The sequence below is a fragment of the Larus michahellis genome, chromosome 1 (assembly GCF_964199755.1).
Source record: "Larus michahellis chromosome 1, bLarMic1.1, whole genome shotgun sequence".
NCBI lineage: Eukaryota > Metazoa > Chordata > Aves > Charadriiformes > Laridae > Larus > Larus michahellis.
In genome coordinates, this window is record NC_133896.1 from 124092621 (window position 1) to 124106327 (window position 13707).

General features: G+C 40.3%; 1 protein-coding gene across 1 annotated transcript in view; it reads left to right on the forward strand.

The window, feature by feature from the left end:
- The window catches only part of SH3BGR (SH3 domain binding glutamate rich protein), a 29986-nt gene that overhangs the window by 9948 nt on the left and 6331 nt on the right, over positions 1 to 13707 (forward strand). The window contains exons 3-4 of the mRNA XM_074602266.1: positions 4167 to 4247; positions 11439 to 11552. Coding sequence (XP_074458367.1) covers positions 4167 to 4247; positions 11439 to 11552 — 195 coding nt within the window. The remainder of the gene's footprint in view (positions 1 to 4166; positions 4248 to 11438; positions 11553 to 13707) is intronic.

Sequence of the window (13707 nt, forward strand, 5' to 3'; positions counted from 1 at the left end):
GTAGCCTAGGTATATACCCATTTGCTGGTATGCCAAAGCCACGCTTTAGCTTAAACAGCTCTAGTCCAATGTATTTGTAAATGGGAATGATATCCTTGATTAATCTTCATTTTGCTATGCTAAACAAATCAAGCTCTTTACACCTCTTTTTTTTTTTTGTAAGACATTTTCTTTTTCTCTTTCTCCTTCCTATTAATATTTTTCTTTCCTCTTTCCCAGGTAGTCCTTCGTTTTTAGGCCAAACATGTTACATTTCATTTCTGCTCATTCTCCTTTCTGAGATCAGTCGTTTCCCTCACTTCCCTTCCTATCAATTGTCCTGTATATTTGGTTCCCATTCACACATGAGCAGCATGCTGGCCTGGGAGCACTGGCCATGGGAGATGGAAATTCAAGATAAGATTTCCCTCCTCACCCTGAGAAAGAGGGATTTGGAGAGAGACATGACAAACTTTGAATATTTTATGGGCTGCAGCAAAAAGGAATTAATTATTGGTCTGAATCCAGTATTGACCCTACTTTGAGCAGGAGGTTGGACTAGATGGTCTCCTGAGGTCTCTTCCCACCAGAATTATTGTGTGGTTCTAGGATTTTGTAAAATATATTCTGCTCCACACTCACTGGAGGTGGGACAAGATGTAATGACCAAAAAATGCAGGAAAGAAAGTTTAAGTCAGATATCAGAAAAAAAAAAAAGTATTTTTCATGAGATGATTGTCTCATTATCTCATTAAAGGTCATTACCAATGGATTGGAGAAACACCTATCAGGAATAGCGTAGTGCTTCCTGCCTTGGAGAAATGGTCCTTTGAGATCTCCAATCTTGTCTTGTGCAGTTCAGTGACATTTTGGGGGTGGGGGTGAGGAAAGAGAGGGTACTGGGGACAGGCGAGGAGGCTTTCTTTACATGCTGGAATAGACTGACATAATGAACGAGTAAATGCAATCCCGTTGCTAATATCCTTTTCAGCTGATACGTAAAAGTCATCTTCTGACTGACCCTGAAGAGCTGCTTCACTTCTTTTTCTCTTTTGTTTTCACTTGTACTGTAACATGGAGGTTTCTTACAGATGCACCAGCTGTGAGCAGCTTTTCTGCGAGGTTAGAGAAGCTTAAGACTGTTTTATAAATAGTTTGAATCTTATTTTTCTTTCAGATCTTTGGTATTGCCACTTGAAGAAACAGATTAGAAATTGATTCATTTTGTATGCCTGGCTATAGCACCAATTTCAAGTATCCATTCTAATCCATCAGTGTTGGCAATTATGTTCTTATTTGATCTTTTTCTTAAGCTGCTTCTTTGCTCATGTCTAGACAGACGCCTGCATCTGTGTCACTTTCTAAATATATTGAGCACTCTGTTGCTCTTGTCTTTGATTTGCTTAACAAAAAACCCTAGAAAACTAGGAAAGAAATGGAATGAAAACTTCTGGTTTTCTCTGCAAACTGAAATCTATGCTTTTCTCTGTAAACTGAAATCCATAGAACAAAATACCCATGTACATCTTTTTTTTTTTAAAGAATCTCTGAATTATTAGGTAAGACTTTTATTTGGTGCTTCATATAACCGCTAAAGTCAAATATATGGAAATCATAGGGCCCTCTGTAGGCATGTAGTCCAGCCTGCTGCTCAAAGGAGGGATAGCTTTAAAGTTAGCTTATGTTACTTTGGGCTTTGGCCATCTGGGTTTCAGAAGTCTCCAAGGATGGCATTTCCATGTCCTCTCTGTGTGCCCTCACCTGGTGCTGTACCACTCATGGGGAAGAACTTTCTGCTGACGTCCCATTGGAGTTTGCTGTTTTGCTATCTGGCTTTTCCACAGTGGTCATGCAAAGGATGATAGCGTAGAGTGTATATGTGTATATGCTCTCATATCATAAAGAAAAACTCATGGAGTTTTGTGGTTTTTTTTAAAAAAAATACATTTAACTATTTTTCAAAGACTAGTTCCAAAGACAAATGACATTGCTACCCTCTGCCTAGACCATTTATGTCTTCTCATACAGCTATAATGCTATTGCTTACCTGAAATAAACTGTTACTGCTCATTTTTCTTACTGCCTGCCTCGGGAACAGTTATCTTTGGTCATTCAGTGAATGGAGATGCAAACAAGTCACTGTTAGGAAAGTAAGAGTGCAAATGTACAATACAAAAGCTATTCCATGATCACTGTAGTCATGCTTTTACCCCACGCTAAACACATAATAGCTTGCTCCTCAGTGTAAGCAAGGTTAAGTGACCTTCCATTTACTGTGAGATGCCACATTTCTGGGGGATGTCATTGTACACTACCAGTTGCGAAAGAATACCTGATATGATAGAAGGTTGTATCCTCTTCTGACAGGGAGTTCATCTGGCCATTCACAGGTCTTTCTTGTGCCTTCAGGTCTGGTTATCTACAAGGCTATGTGTCTCTGGTACACTTAGTGCACTTGCCATCTGCTGCATTTCTTCTGGGAAGGAGCTAACACGACATATGAAATATCAAGTCCACTTCATGGCCCTTCCTTGTTATAGGCTTCTCTTTGTTTCCCAGCTGTTGACATATTGTGCCATAGTTTGCTTAGTGTATTTTATGAGTATGTGGTATGCAGGAAAACGCAAGTTTCCTGGGTTTGTATGGCTTGTCAAAGGGCCAAGTCAAATTCCAGCCTTTTGAATTGCAGAAAATTTTCGTGGTTTTGTTTGCTGTGTTGTTCCTAAGCTTTTTGGGTTAGACTTCAGACACTGGCTTTCTTAAATACTTTGGCCAGACTTGGGTTAGATAAGAAGGACAACCCCACAACAACATGAAAACTGCAAAGAGATGGTTTGAGAAATGTATGGCCTGGAGCAGCAGCGCATATTCTGCCTGTTCAGGGCAAAATGTGCCCTGGGGCCTCCTCAGACTGGGCGGTTCCCGCTGCCTGTAGCTTGGTCTGTGTGAGAGCTCATCTGTCCCTTAGATAAATCAGTGAAATGGGCTGTCATGTATCCTGTCTGTTAAGCTATGTTGCCTCTTCCAAAGTGGATTGAAATGTCATTGATTCCAGTCTTGTTGACATTAAGGTGACTTCTAAACCATCCACTCCAGCCTTACCCTAGAATTACTCTTGGCCAATAATTTAGTCTCTGGAAATACTAAAAAACCCAGTAAAAAAAGTCAGGTTCTAACTCAGCTTTACAAACAAGTCTCGATGAGTCAGCACCTTATTATTTACAGACTTCTATTTTTAGAGTTATTTGGGATGAGAGAGAGGATGATAACATGGTCAAGGCAGTAGTCTAGGACTCAGCAGACATGCTCAGTTCAGTCCCCTGTCCTGCACAGAGCTGTGATGTGATTGTGGGCCGGTCACTTACGACCAGAGTTTCTGTTGTGATCTTAAATACATGTTGATTTTTACCTGTGTCAGATGTGAGTTACGAACTTCCCAGTAACGACCTAGTGATAGTAGAGCTTCCTTAATTGATAGGAAAGTTGTACAAGTGAGTACAGTAAAGACCATGCAAGTTCTAGATGGTAGGATAGGAGCCATTCCTCAAGTCTTCGCAGTTATATCAGCACTGAAGAGGAAACAGGCATTTAGCATAATGATTTATAACTTCACTTCACATGTGGACAAGACATATTGGCTGGCCCATATATGTCAGAGGGAACAACACGGTCCTTTGCTAAATTTGTTTGAAAAGTAACTGCATTTTCTAACCAGAATGCCTTTCTTTAAAATAAACAGTTTCCTCATTATCATTTCACTCATGCTATTATATTGACTGTTGCCTTTTATTTGCCATAAAGCTGTCCAGGGTTTTGAGGGCCTATTTTGTGTTCTTACTCACAGCAAGTTTTATTTTAACATTTAAATGGGAATAGCTTTGCTTTGGTGTGTACAGCTGAGGCACATTAAAATGAGACACTTAATTTTATCTGATTCTGACAGAGATGTGATATAATTAAAGTGTAAGTCTCTGGAGACATTTGCCCATTTGTTCATTTTGTCAGCCAGTGTGAAACTCCCTTTATCTGAGTTTTCTTCCTGGTGCTTAGATAATGCAGGCTCTTGTACAAATGCATAGTCATTCTCATCAATATAAGAAAGATTTACCTGGTCTAGTCTCTTCCTCCTGTGCATTTTGTTTGATTTTTGTTATCAATTCTCTGTTGTTTGTTTCTTCCTTTTTTAGGATTTTGAATCCTTTTTCTCTGCTAAAGAAGAAAACATTATTTATTCATTCCTGGGTCTTGCTCCTCCTCCAGGCACAAAGGTATGCACTGCTGTCCTTCCACAGGGGACATTTATTTGATTTTAATAAAAGATGAAGGTAGTCAGTGACTCAGCATGTCAAATAAGGGACAGTCACAAACACTACATTAGATGCTAGTGCAGCAAACTGTTACTAAGGCAAAAAAAAAAAGTCGCTGCTTCAGTAAATATCAGAAAATACTTCTCTCTTCCCTTCTTTCACTGAAGGCTTGTTACCATGCCTCCAGCTGATGATTTTTTTTGTTGTTGTTGTTGTTGTTAACACAAAGCAGTATTTTATCATGTCCAGCTTTTCAACGATGCAGAATTCCCTAATGCAATTTACAGGTTGTGTTAATTACAAGAAACCTTCACTTCCCCCTGACTGCATCAGACCTTGAGCAAACAGGGTTTGTGCTGGCCCCACAGAGGGGCTGGGCTGTGGACCCATTCCATCCTCTGTGTGTACACACAGGCTGGCACTATGAGGTTCGCTCCCTCTGCCTTGAGGAGGTAACTTAAAGTCTCACCCAGGACTTTATGAAGTCACTCTGGCAAGTCTACCATTTGTTCTCCATCCACTGTGTTTTGAAAATGTTCTCATTTATTTCTGGAAAAAGAAAAAGGTGTTTCTTTGGGTTTCTTTCCTTTTTTTTTTTTCCTTTTTACAAAAAGCAATGTGTTTTATCTTTCACAGAGCCTTCTTCTAATTATAAGTTTTATAACTGAGAGCATTACAGCTCTCTTATCCTAAGATCATGTTAGATGATAATCAAATGTTGCCATCTTTAACATGGATGATTCAACGAAAGAAATGAATCAAGAGAGTGATGAGCCAGAGTGATAGCAGAGAACTCTGCTGCATTATGGTGGCCTGGCTGAAGAACTAACTGCCCTGGAGCATGAGATCTGCTTTCTGGTCCAACTCTGCTGCCAATTGTGTAGCAGCTCTGAGTGAAACGCTGTTGTAAATGTCCCTGGTTTTCCGCTTCTGTAAAATCAGAGAGAAAAATAAGCCTTTGCTAAGTGCTTTGAGAACTACAGATGAGGAGATACCCAGGGGAGTGCCACAGTTGCTATAAATGTCTTTGACACTGAGTCCCTGTGTGATAAGGAGCAAGTGATTTAAACTTTCTGCTTTAGCTGTGCCATCTCCCATCAAGGGAAATAAAAATTACTTGCCTACTTCACAAGGGTCTTGTGAGAATTCATTTAATTAATATCCACAAAGGCATGAAAGGCTTAAAGGACTGCAGGTATTACATATTATAATCATTATAAAAGATACTTGGAGAATCAATGAGGTAAATAAAATTTTTCCATCTTGCCACTTCATATATTATCTGCGCCTTCATGCAAGGTTCTGTTAGATGGCATGTCTGTGAAGCTAAGTAACAATTTCTTAGAATTCATTCATTCCCAGGTGTCATCAGAGGCTATTACAGTTTTTACTTTGTGACAACCTTGTAAATGTTGAAAATAATATGTTCGGTATGTTCTGCTGGGCAGATAAGTGTTAGTGCTATTGATAGCAAGCACGTATGGTTTACGCTGATTAATTGCTGCATTGGTGGTGGTGGTGATTGTTTCAGTCCAGAGAGTGGAAATAAGTGAGAAGTGTTTTTAAAAAATCCATGTAAAGAGTGGAAGTATATTTACATTGTCTCCCTTTTAGAATCTGTTCCTGAATTTGAGAGAGACATATACAAGCGTTTTAGCATTTATTGCAGAGATGTTTCTCAGCACCTTCACCGCATGACAGTCTGGCTGTGCTTTGTCGTACAAATAACCTTACTGCACTGCTTCTACTTTCCTTTCATTAAGCTGTCAATTCAACCTTAGCATGAAGTACAATGGATGGCTCATGACATTGATTTCCAGCAGCATGAATCTGGAATAATAAGTCAGGTGTGGAAGAGAAGGCGATGATGACACATATGACAGTGTTTCCTACTAATCCCTTCTTAAATAATTGTGTTTTTTTTTCTGGAATATGGTGATAAGTTATAAAAGAAGCAAACTATAAAGCACGGAAACACCACAAAACAGTCAGTTAGCATTTGCTTTCTAGGGGTTTTGACCTCACTGAGACATTACAATGATTAATGTGAAGCTCATACACATTTTATAATCTTGCCTCAGAAGATTCTCTTTGCTTTTCCATCCATCTTTTTTCTCCTATTGCACCGGCAGCAGGGAAGCTCTTTAATGACCTTGATGCCATTTTACAGCATAGTCCACTAGAATCCTGACCCAGGACTGTTTTGAGCCTATTTCCTTGAGGAAGCAGAGGAACTTTTTGCTACTTCCTCAATAAATTGTAACTTCCCAACAAAATACTTGTAGTTAAATTAGTTGCCATGTCAGCCTGCTGAATGCAAAATACATGTTCCAGTTCTGCAGATTCTCATTTTTGTAGCCCTGACTTCTCACTGGCGTAGGTGGCTACAACTTGGCACCAGACCTACTTGTCCAGTGTCTACATTGAACTGTTACTGCTAGGTATTGGAGCTGTGATGGTGCCAGAGCCTAATGTGCAAGCTGATCTACACTTACAGGGTGAGTCTGATATGTCTAGGACACATCAAAGTTGTCACCAAGGTGTAGATTGACTCTAAGACACATGTAAAGAAGCTCTGAATACACACAGACATAAAGGAGATCCTTCTCAGATCTGCAGCACACATGCAAAGGAGTCTTTACACACTTGTTTATTTAAGTATCCTCTTACTTACAAAAATAACTGCAATTGTTTCAGTAGGAAATAGCAAACCAACATCAAAGTTAACCAGACTGGCTGGAAAACAGCCTTAAGTAGGCACCTACCCCTCCCTGCAGCCAGCCGTCTTCAGACCTCTACTAAGGGTTCTGGTCAGGTACCACTGTACAAATGGCCAGTTGCTGTGTCCGTCATTGTGTTTCTGGATCCAATACAATGAAGCATTTAATACCTGGATGGCACATGGAAACTTCTGCACATCTTGGTGGAAAGGCCGAAGGTCTAAATGCTATTTGCTTAGATCACTGTGGGAGTCAGGCAAAGATCTTCACACTTTTTTTTCCTATATACCAAGTACATCTTTATCCTTAAAGTGTGCTATGTGGTCATAAAACTCAGTGACATTACAGGAAATCAATACATGGGTTTGGTACTTCAAAAAGGATCAGTTAGCTCACATCATCCTCTCTCTCCTGTTGCCTCCCCATCACACTGGTTGTCCTGTTATCTAAAGCATCATTTAACAGGGATGAGTAGCACAGTTTTGTGTGCCTAAGAGAAGAAGCAGACATAGTATTTGTGTTAATAAGTTCCTTAGTCTATTAATATGAAATACTTTCTCATTTGAAGGAAATACCTGGTCTAGAATACTTCTAATTTCAAAACCCGTTTCATGGCAGACTGGGATTTAGAGGACAGCTGTGCTTTACGTCCGACCCAAAGATCACGCAAGTTAGTGATAGATTTCTGGATGATCCCATTTAATCTTGGATTACTGGCATGCACAGTGATGTGCCAATAGTATACTTGTGTACATTTGAGCTATAATCAATGTGGTTTGTATGTCTGGGGTCAGGTGTGTCAGTCTCAGCTGCCCTCAAAGTTGGGTATGTTTCTTTTTAAAGGCCAATCACTTTTATGCTTTGTCTGAGACTGTTCTCAATATTCTTGAAAATGCTCTGAAATATTGTTAATGTGCGAACGGCCCATTAAAAGCTCTGGCTGCACCGCTTGTTTTCTAAAATGGCACAGGTGAATTGTTTTGTCAATGAGACGCCTATTACTTAAACTAAGATGACAAACAGTATGCTCTATTACTACACCTTCCAGGTAATTAATTGCTTTTTATTTTCAGGGACAGTCAGTTTTTTTGAGAACTTTATTAACTGACATGAAATACTGATTACATTTCCCAGAAGTCCAGAGAGTCATCAGCTTGTAGCAAGATCATTTAGGTTTGCAATTGCCCTGTGAACTCAGTGAAGCTGATTTACTTGAGCTGAGTGTCTGTTTTCAAATCTTGTATATACTTAAATCCTTAGTCTTAGTATTCTTGGTTTTAATATCCATAATCTTGATATCCCAAAATCCGTAGATACTTGAGCTTTAGTCTTTTAGTTGAAGAAGATTCCTGCTAAGGCTGCTTTGAATTACAAATTTACAGTATGTGCTTTTTATTTAAAGAGTAAATGACCTGTCAGCCAGTCTTCATAAATGGTACTTCATTTTGAATTAGTTAAAAATTAAATTTTGTGTTTCTATGGAGAGCTAGTATAATAATGATATTCCAAACATCACAGTTCTCCATATAATTAACAAGAACTCTGTATGTGTCTCTGCATGCACGTGCGTTGTGGCTGATAGCGCGCTGCTTCTAGAGTTCAGTTCTTTCAGTTACACCTTTTTTTTGCCTTATGCTCTGAGTAAGTATATGATTCATCTGATAGTTTTACACAATAAGTTCATTTTAATTAGAATGCCATCTTTAGTCTTTATGTATTTATGTATCTGCCAAAAAACACTGAGTACATATATTTTAAAATGAAATGTTAATATACAAGCTGAAAGTAAATCTCTAATCAATTTACTTTTCATTAACATTATGTTTTTCATTTTAGGAACTGCTACAGAGAAAGTATCTGTAAGGAAGTTATCATTTGCTTAAGAAAACAATGTATTAACACAGTGTTGCACAAGAGAATTTAAATATATGTCTGTGTTACTACATATTTTAATCTTCAAATATTATTTTAGCTTGTGGGGGAAAAGCAAAAGGCAAATTAAGCCAAACAAATTTCTCTGTAGATCTGTTTTTAATAACAATGCCACCAGCATCAGAGTGTAGTGAGCCCACAGTTTTATGTGTACTTGAAATGAGACAATATTGCTAGAAAAAGAAGTAGTCTTTTCTCATTCCTTCTTCCTCTGGCACCTTCTGCTTGCTCCCAGCTGCTTATTCCTCTCCCCAAGCATCCCCCACGGGCTGGCAAAAACATTCATGCAGCTGTGTAACGGAGTGCGCAAATTGTGTGAGATATAGAATTATTTTTCTTTTTAAAGCTTTAATCTCGATCAGCCTCCTGCTCCAGGCCACCATGCAGCCCTGGAAAGGCTCTTTTTTGCTGCCAGGAGGGCAGGGGCAGTGCAGAGCTGGGAGGGACTGCAGGGAGGGAGATGCTTGCTGCTGATAGGGGTTTTTTTGCTGCCGTTTTTTTTCTGGGCAGAGAGGAAGAGGAACTTATGAGCCTATGTGCCTACTCTCTTTTCATTACAAGCCCCTTACATATAAAACAGATTTTCCATTATTGAGGAGAAAATTGCCAAAAGGGCACCAAATGTTACAGACAGTGAAGTTTCAGGAAAAAGATAAAACTGCAGAAGTATTTTGTCCATCTTCACTCTGTCATCATATCTGCTTGAAACATTCCTAACCTCCTTTCTGTCATTTTTGTCCCCATCCAGCAGAGCATCTCAGCAGGAGGACGTGTCTTATGTTGCACACCACATCATGGGACAAAGGTCTCTAAGTCAGCACTCACCCAAGTATGCTCTGGGGCTAAAAGCCAGATAGCTGTGCTAGTGTCATGCTTCTATAGGTTAAGCACACTGGCTGAAGAAATCATATGTGATGGGGACACAGGAGGAGGACTTGTGAAGATTAAAAACAAGGGATCGTGACTCGGGGCTTTTGTTTAACTGTAGAGACAAATGAAATTATGGGAAACCAGGAAAACCCAAACCAACCAGGTGCATGAGTTGTAAGGGCTTGGTCACAAGGATGAGAATGGAACTTGTCTTCTATCAGGGACATGCTGCTCTGCCCAAAGCGTGTAGGATTTAGGATGACACAGGAAAGGACCTCCCCTGAGTCCAGTTCTCTGTTGCTGGAAGCAACCACACCAGATACACCTCTCAGAAGTGGACAAATTCCCTTTTAATGAATTAAGTCCTTTGCCTCTGCCTCTCTACTACAAAGCTCTTCCAAAATTTCACATTGCTGATAATTAGAATTGCTATTTACAGCTGAGTTGTGCTCATTTTGCATCTTCCACAGTGCTCGTCCTTATCCTGTCCCTCCCTGATGTTTACTCTGATCTATTTTTAGAGAGCCATCATATCCCCTCACAGCATTACTTTCAATAGATTAAAGTAATGAAGCTTTTTTTGTCACCCTTTCATGAGGCAGGCTCTCCACTCCCTCAAATATTCTGTAGCCCCCCTCTGCACCTGTTCCAGTCTGAATTTCTCTTTCTTGAGCCTGAGGGACTGGAATGGTACAGAGCGATCCAGAGGAGCTTTCGCCTTGGCCTTACACAATGACATTAATATTCGCTTTCAGCTGCACCAGCTATACCTTGCCTCCTGCAGCTGAGAATCACATTTATTACCTCTTTCACTATCGCATCACATTTGTGTCTCAGTCATTCTGTGGTTATTTAAATACGTCCATCTTTTTCTCCTTTGATGATCGTCAGCTAACAAGCTCCCAAAGTGCAGTAGAAATGTCTGTTTCTAATCTTTGTCCCAGAACTACCTGTTCCAAATAATGTGACTTTACACTTCATGCTCTTGCATTTCATTCTATTTCTGTTGTTCCACTTGAGGCCATACAGGTCTCCTTTTATCTGACACAGTGTGTGATCCAGTGTGACCTTTCACAGCTACCTAGCTGCAAGTACAACGGGACATAAAATAAAGAGCCTTCTAGGAGGTGCTTGTTCACGGTGCTGGAATAAATAGATTTGATAGATTGGTGTGTGAATGGAGGGACAGTTTCCTCATGATTTTAAACAAGAAAGTTAAGAGACTGCATACAAAATCCTTTATTACTTGTGGTTTTCTGTAGCTTCTTGGTTTAATTGTAATGCATGCTGGTGAAAAAGGCTTTCTTTCTGAAGCTAGAATGTGTCATCAGGGTGAGCACTGGTTTCTATTAAGCTTTCCACAGAAAAGTCAGAGAATCTCCTGTGCTCTGAAGAGGAAGAAGTGCTTGAATTGATGTTTTCCCTACATGAATCCCATGCCTTTACCAACAGATCAACATGCCAACAAGTGTTCCTTTCACAGGAAAATGTCCAAAAGGGTATATTTTCATTCGAGTGCTGAAACAAAATTAGAAAAACACCTCGCAAAACTGTAAAGTTAAGAGTTTTATAGAAATGAAGTGTTGGTTATGTGCCCTGAAGCTAACAATTACTTCTCCTCTGATGCCAGGAGAGTGAAAAGCCTGATGCCACGGATGAAACTGGGGCACACACAGAAGACAAGGCAGATGAAGGGGCTCATGAAGAGGCTCAGTCTGCTCAATCACCATCAGAAGATCAACAGGTAATTTTTCCTTTTTGTGATATGAGGGTTTTACCTGTGCTAAGTGCATGAAACATAAATCCACAGGCCTTCCTAGTGTGCCACAGGGTGGGAATACAGATTGAAGAGTGGTCCTGCTTGTCTTTTGGATGCATTTTCTTTGACATCATGGTGATACGAAAACTAGATCAAACCCTTGGTAACTTTGCTCTGAGTCTTGAATAACAGCAGTTATCTGTCTTTAACAGTTTCCTTTTGCCTCTTGTTACCATCAGCTTTTTTTTAATGCTCATTTGGAAGCAGACTCTAGTTATGGAGAATAATTTAGGACTAGACATCTGAGTCCTATCTGTGTGGAAAAATTTGCTGCTATCGATGGCCAGCATCTGCACTGCTCGTAAATCTAGTTGTTAATGCTTGTTGTCATGTACCAGCATTGACTGCTGTTGCAGCAAGCCAGATCTGACAATGTCTTCTCCAAGCCCTGGGCAGTGCAGAAATGGAGACCGTTTTTATCCTTTCTGCCTGCATCGGGGTCTGATGTTACAGTCACATGGGCAGATCTCGAATGGGAGTGCTAAGGGTTCTTGGAGAAGCCATCTGAGTTCCTTCAATTCCCTAGTATAATATCCTGCAGTTAGCTAACATCAGTAAAGTACTTGTGGTTGAAAGGTAGATGAATCTCATAAAAAGGGACCATTCTGTTGTGTGCCTGTGTCTTCCTCAGTGGAGTGTTTATGTACCGGCCAGGTTCTAGACCCAGTGGAGACTAAGCAGAAATGGATCCTGTGTCTGGAGACGGGGATCCAGCTGCTTTATTTCTCTTGCTGCTCTGACAGTTTGGCATTTAAGGATGGGTTTATTTTGATGTTGCAGTGTCAGGTGACTCTCTTCCCAAAGAGGCAGCCCTACTGCTGGATCAAGCACTTACACTTGATGGGTATTTTTGTGGTTTGGAGATCAGACAGTCCCAGTGGAATATCTGTCACAAATGCATCGTCTCTTTCACTAAAGACCAAAACAAATGTGTTTTGTTTTTTTTCCATCTAGCTGCAATGTTTTTCCAGAGGAAGCACCTCTCTGTAAGCCTTTCCCCATTACCCTTTTTAACAGTGACTGAATCAGTCATTGCTAGTCCGGAAAAGCACCCTTTTGCACAGCCTCATGCAAGTCTCGGGCCCTGGGAAGTCCCATTTAAAATTTCAGAATGGCAATGAGGAGAGACAGTCCTCAGTGGGAACTGAAATTTCTCTTTAAATTATATCCAAGCATTTTTTATGTCTCTATGAATTTCAGATGGCACATGAGTGCTATCAAATACCTTTTTCCTCAGCTCTTAAGGGAAGTGCAGCATAAAACTGCAGTGCATCCCCTGGCTGGATTAGATTACTTGCCATTCTGGCTGGCAGTCTACTCTAATGTTTTTCAAATGGGAACAGAATGCTGGAACATGTCTGCAAATGTGTCAAGCAGCTGTGTATGAGAGGTTTTGTAATGACATAATGCAATACCACTCCTATACAACAAGCACCTTGCTCCATTTCTCACAGAGTGGATTGGAGCTGTAAGTGGAAAAAATATTCTCCTTTAGTTTTACAGGGAGGGGAGTGGCAGAGGAGAGAGCACCAGGCGAGAGAGTGTGTTTGAACAGATCTTTCTGTGGTTATGAGGGCATGAAATAAGATTAGTCTTACAAATCCTCCCCTTTCACCTGTGCAGTCTTGGCAGTGTCAAAATGTTCTTACATAAGGAGGAGGAAAAGTCTTCGTGAAATTGCCCAACTCTGATACCCACCTTCATCATGCCAGGTGTATATTAGCTCCTAGAGGAAGAAAAACAGCACTGTTTCTGTTCCTGTCTCACTCGCTTTTAGAGAGGGTACTCATCACTGGAGGCAGCAAGATACCAGGGGTTCCTGCTGGGGACACACAAACCCCATTTTTCAGTTTGTTCCACCACCCGCTTCCCATGTCACCTTGGACAAATCACTTCAGTGACGTGACATCTGTCCGCCTTGCCATAGTTCATTCCAATTATCACTTCTGTTAGGATGGCATGAATCATCTGTAGAAATTCTGGTATTCTCTTTCACTACAGACAGCACACAGAGGACGAGTTTAGATGAGAAGAATGACTTTGAGGCAGCTACAATGAGATGAATTCCGCCTTTTGTCTC